The following is a 6000-nucleotide window of genomic DNA, read 5'->3' as shown; positions in this document are numbered from 1 at the left end:
AAACAGGGACAAGGGGAGAGAAGCCTAGAAGGAATCGAAGTGGAGAATGGGTGGCCTGGCGGGCACTGGAATGGGAAAGACAGGCAAGGGCCCAGGTTGGGGGGCCAGCCTAGCAGCTGAGGGCTCCGCCCACCCCCACCTGCTGCCTCCAGCCTGGGCTTTCAGGGCTCGAAGCCTCAGTCCCACAGGAAGTCATCTGCCAGAGCATCATGCACCGCATACAGAGGGACAGCATCCCAGCAGCCCAATCTGCGAGGTCTTTCTGCTGGGGGGCGAAGGGGTGGGGCTGGGCCTCCAGACCCAGCCCAGTTCTGATGACAGTTTGGTTGACATCTATATAGACTATAAGAATCCTAGGAGTCTTTAGATCACCCCAAATCTCAGCCAGATTGGTCCTGGCCTCTTGATCCCACAACAAACAGCTCTGTAGGGTTTATTCCCACTGGTCTAAAGCAGAAATACCCAAAGGAAGCAATGGAAGTTCTATCTCCAGACTGGAGGTGTCGATCTTGGCTGCACATTAGGAGCCCCTGGGAAGCTGTCAAGAAAGTCTAACTGCAGACCCTGTGCCCAGAGATTGCCACTGAGGTTGCCTGTGGGAGGCCTGGCATTGGTATTTTTAAATTACTAAGGATGTTTCTAACATTCAGGCTGGGTTGGGAACCTCTTCTAGACTAAGCTTAGCTCTCATTTGGAACCCATTCTTACAGAAGAATCTCTCCCTTCTAACAGGAGACTGTGATTTTAGGGGGCCATTCCTCAGACTGGGAGTTGGGGGCTGAAGGACGGAGTTGGCAAAGTTAAAACACAAATGTGACAAATGAACTTATTTACAAAACAGAAATAGAGTCACAGATGTAGAAAACAAACTTATGGTTACCAAGAGGGAAAAGGGGGGGAGGGATAAACTGGGAGATTGGGATTGACATATACACACTACTACAAAACAGGTAACTACTATACTTTACTACTTTACTACTATAAAACAGGTAACTATTAAGGACCTACCGTGTAGCACAGGGAACTCTACTCAATACTCTGTAATGACCTATACGGGAAAGAATCTTAAAAAGACTGGATATATGTATATATATAACTGATTCATTTTGCTGTACAGCAGAAACTAACACAACATTGTAAATCAACTAGACTCCAATAAAAATTAATTTAAAAAATACAAATATTGAGTCAACTATTTTAGATGTGGAAGCAAAGTCTATGTTCATTCAATCACACTGCTGGGCACTAGAAGGGAAACGTAGACAGTCACTCGCTGCAAGGAGTCATTCCTTCAAAAAGCCAGCGTGTATTATGAAGACAGGAAAGAGATGCTATGAGGACAAGGAAAGAAGCTGGACATGTCCCTTCCATCAGGGCGGGCAGAGAAGGAGCAGAGCGCCAGCCTGAGTCCACCTGGGCAGGCAGAATTTGGGACAAGGCAGATGGAGAAAAGACTATCCAGTTTGCTTTATTTTAGAGACTAGTATGTGTATTCTAGAAGCATCCATGCCTTTTTTCAATATCTACTGGACCTGTCCCATGTGCCAATCCTCTGCTATGTACTGGGTGTGTGTCTCGGTTTCCCCAGACCTGCAATAAGGAAACCGAGGAAGGAGCTTGAGAGGCAGCCCCAGGAAACCTACTAGGGAGTGGGACGTGCGGGACAGGGAAAGGAAGGCAGCCTGTTATCAATGGAGCGATTGCTTGGACGACTGCAGAGGAACCCTGCTGGGAGCCCTGGGAGCGAGGACAGAACACACGCTGCAGAGCCACTCCAGCCAGGGAGGGAGGGAGCCGCACCACTTCTTAACAGTCATTGTCCCAGCTTTTCCAGCCAGTTCTGCACAAGGGCAGAGTGGACTCAGAGCCAGAGGAAGTCCCCAGGCAAAAAGATGCAGATGCTGGCAGGTAAAAGTAAGCAGAATACTGAAATGGCAAGGCCCAAGGGGACACCAGAAGGGACGGTGACAAATCTGCTACAGGATGTGAAGAAGAGGGAAGGATGTCTTGCCCCTAAAGAGCATACACTCTAGTCATACAGACAAACCGCGCATATATATAACCATCAATAACACACACACATCTGGTCCTAGATTCAGGATCTCCTGTGTCTACTGAGCCAGGGGCCCCATGACCCCAGGGCATCTGTTTGTATAAACTAATTTCCAGGCAGGGGTCTCAGGACACAGTTCTGTGAAACAGGCATCTGGGTAGGAAGGAGATGGAGCAGCATATGGTGTCTGTCCCCAGGGACTAGATCATGCCAATGGAAGCCAAAGGGCCTACACCCCAAAGACCTTTTGGAAAATAGGGGTGCAAGCAGTGTCATCATGTCGGCCAGTGGGAACGTGGACCCAGATCTGGAAGGAGGCCGTTATACCCACAACTGCAGGTCACACCATGTGGCTTCTGGACATCCACAGTGAAGGGGACGGGGTGCCATTCAGAAGATACCCCCCAGCCCAGGCAGCATTCCCACCCAAAGGGTACTGGTGCTGGTGAGCACACAGAGACACCCTGGGGACTCCCTGAAATACTAGGGGAGAGTGTGAAAGAGAACAGTTAAGTAGGAATAATATGTCAGTAAAATTCAAGAGATCTGGCTGTTACGATCTTGGAAGCTCCACTTTCACATGTGGTGTGTGTCGCTGGCTGAAGAGAAGAGTGAAGGAGAGAAGCCCTCTCTGAAAGGCAGAGCCCAGCATCAGAGGCAGAGCAAGTCAGAAAGCTTCACCGGCACAGAGGTCAGGGCAGAGTCTGCAGGGGGAGGGGTTAGACGCCCACGGTGCTTTTCACCTTGCAGTTATAGCCAGCGGTGCAATGAGATGCGGTACTTTTAAGCTTGAGGGGCCAAGAGGATCGCTGGTGCAAACTTTGGAAGACAGTTGTATGGTTTCTTACAAAACTAAACAGACTCTTACATGATTTATCAGTCGTGCTCCTTGGTATTTACCCAAAGGAGCTGAAAACTTATGTCCACACAAAAACCTGCACATGGATGTTTTCCCTTCCTCTTGGAAAGCCCTCTGCTCTCCTCAGCACTGCCTCTTCAAATCTGCCAATCCTTTAGGGTCCCTTTTCACCATAATGCCACAGAACACATCCTAATCTGGTCTAACCAGATGCTCTTTGGGTTTCAGCACAAAAAGGCAGGGAGGTGCTCCAAACATGGGAATCAGGTTGCCTTCTGAAAATTAAACTCGTAAACCCCACAGTAGATGGCATCAGCTATCTGCAGAGATGACACACCCAAAGGAAGACTCAAGAAGTAGATAGTTAAGGAGACATGAAAACATCCTCCTGGAGGAAGGTGCCCAGGGCTTGCTCTCGGGACACAATTGTACCTACAGATCTGGAACCATAAGATGCAAACAAGGCCCTAATCAAATCAGTTATAGGAAACAGAGGGAGGAACCAAACCATAATCAGTTGTGACAACTGGCTAAGACAGTGACCTAATCAATTACATTCTGCTCGGGTGTACTGAAGTACAGCGTGTGCTGTTACAGACAGAAGGCAGCCAAAGGGACAGACGTGGAGAGGTTGCTGCCAGCATCGACCAGAAAAGACGCTGACTGAGTTTGGGGGATGCTGACTTCCAGGACAGGGAAGGATTAGTGATGAGAGGATTGGAGATGGTTCATCCAGCTTTCTCAGACCTGGGTAGTTTTCCCAAGGTTCTCCTGCTTCCTTTGTGCAAGTTACAAACCCACTAAGCAACCTCTGGAGGATCGATTTGGCTTTCTTTTGCATCATCAGAAAGGAATATTCTGAGCAGTGGAAAGGGATATCCTCATTGTATCTACCTCATGGCGCTGTGGGGAGGATTCAATGAGATAATGTAAAGGGATTGATTCAGGCATGTATATAGTAATTATTCAATAAATGTAGGCATTTAAAATCAATCAGTGTATTGTGACTCTGCTTCTGATGACAAGTTCTTACACGTTTGGCTAAAGAGAACTGGCTTCCTGGTGTCTAGGTGCCCTGATGACTGTTTGCAAAACAGGTTCCGAGGCCCTGGGTGAAAGTGAGCCAGCTGAAGTACTGCCTCAGAAAGGGCCTGGCAACCATGCCCCTGATCGAGGGCATCTCTAGTTCATTAGCATCCTCTAAACGCCTCACAGCTCCCTTCTGTAAGCACCCAGCACATGTCCTAAACCACTTCTGTTCTATTTTCAATGCAATCACTTGTGTATTCCAATTCCATGAGAGTGTAAACCCTCTGAGGGTGGGGGGAGCTTACATCCCTTGCAGAGCCTCAAATGTCATAAATATTGAATGAGTTAAATCAAAATTAAATCAAAAATGAGATAAATCAAAGCTTGAGCAAACGATCTGGGGTTCAAACAAAGGCTACACAATCTGTGCCTCAGGCTGCAGAGCCCTGGAGGGGAGGCCTGGAGCCACAGGCTGAGAACATCCCTCCAGGGCCCCCAGCCCAGGTGGTGGATACAGGAGAGCCTGCTAGGCTGAAGGAGGGATGCTCAGCTGCCCAGGAAGATGAGGGAGAGACAGACAAACGGACGGAGCAGGCAGCACCCACCACACTCACCCGGATCTCGGTCTGCACAGTGCATTTAACTAGTTTGAAGTTCTTCCCGGGGTTGAAGCTGTTGCTATAGAAGCAGACCTTGAGGATCCTCACGTCTTCCTTTTCCACACCTACTGGCACTGCCACCATGGGCTCTGGGGGGCCTTCAGGCCGACGCAACGTGCCCACCTTCACTCGGCTCAGGGCCTCAGAAACCCCGGACATCCTCTCAGACGGCAGCTAGGACCGGCACATCGCAGTCCTGTGGAGACAGCAGAGGGACAGCCCTGAAATGAGTGGTGTGGGCCCGCACGCCTCATCCCCCAGGGACAGCACCCAACAAGCTCCCACTCCCGAAAACTCCCCTTAAAGGCAGCCGGCTTCATGGATGGGGAAGCGGAAGCACAAAGGAGCAGTTTGCGTAAACGTCCAGGTATCGACCTGGACCCGGAGCTCGCAGGCTGTGAGCTCTCTGCTAGCAGCCCGCTCTCGCCATCACTCTTCTCCTCCCACACTGGCTCCCAGGCAAGGGGCCCACACTCTGCAAACGCAGCTCTGACAGGAGGCGGCCCCAGCCTGGTTCCAAGGCACAGCTGAGCAGAAAAAGCGAAGTAGCGAGACAGTAGAAAATAGCAGGAGAGAAACAGGGACAAGGGGAGAGAAGCCTAGAAGGAATCGAAGTGGAGAATGGGTGGCCTGGCGGGCACTGGAATGGGAAAGACAGGCAAGGGCCCAGGTTGGGGGGCCAGCCTAGCAGCTGAGGGCTCCGCCCACCCCCACCTGCTGCCTCCAGCCTGGGCTTTCAGGGCTCGAAGCCTCAGTCCCACAGGAAGTCATCTGCCAGAGCATCATGCACCGCATACAGAGGGACAGCATCCCAGCAGCCCAATCTGCGAGGTCTTTCTGCTGGGGGGCGAAGGGGTGGGGCTGGGCCTCCAGACCCAGCCCAGTTCTGATGACAGTTTGGTTGACATCTATATAGACTATAAGAATCCTAGGAGTCTTTAGATCACCCCAAATCTCAGCCAGATTGGTCCTGGCCTCTTGATCCCACAACAAACAGCTCTGTAGGGTTTATTCCCACTGGTCTAAAGCAGAAATACCCAAAGGAAGCAATGGAAGTTCTATCTCCAGACTGGAGGTGTCGATCTTGGCTGCACATTAGGAGCCCCTGGGAAGCTGTCAAGAAAGTCTAACTGCAGACCCTGTGCCCAGAGATTGCCACTGAGGTTGCCTGTGGGAGGCCTGGCATTGGTATTTTTAAATTACTAAGGATGTTTCTAACATTCAGGCTGGGTTGGGAACCTCTTCTAGACTAAGCTTAGCTCTCATTTGGAACCCATTCTTACAGAAGAATCTCTCCCTTCTAACAGGAGACTGTGATTTTAGGGGGCCATTCCTCAGACTGGGAGTTGGGGGCTGAAGGACGGAGTTGGCAAAGTTAAAACACAAATGTGACAAATGAA

General features: G+C 50.3%; 1 protein-coding gene across 1 annotated transcript in view; it reads left to right on the top strand.

The window, feature by feature from the left end:
- Window positions 1-4918: 4918 nt before the first annotated feature.
- The window catches only part of TRIM35 (tripartite motif containing 35), a 42448-nt gene continuing 41366 nt past the window's right edge, over window positions 4919-6000 (top strand). The window contains exon 1 of the mRNA XM_028493486.2: window positions 4919-4997. Within this exon, the coding sequence (XP_028349287.1) occupies window positions 4919-4997 (79 nt within the window). The remainder of the gene's footprint in view (window positions 4998-6000) is intronic.

The sequence above is a fragment of the Physeter macrocephalus genome, chromosome 9 (genome assembly GCF_002837175.3).
Source record: "Physeter macrocephalus isolate SW-GA chromosome 9, ASM283717v5, whole genome shotgun sequence".
Taxonomy (NCBI): Eukaryota; Metazoa; Chordata; class Mammalia; order Artiodactyla; family Physeteridae; genus Physeter; species Physeter macrocephalus.
The sequence above is the reverse complement of the archived record's forward strand: the minus strand, read 5'-3'. Positions and strand labels throughout refer to the sequence as shown.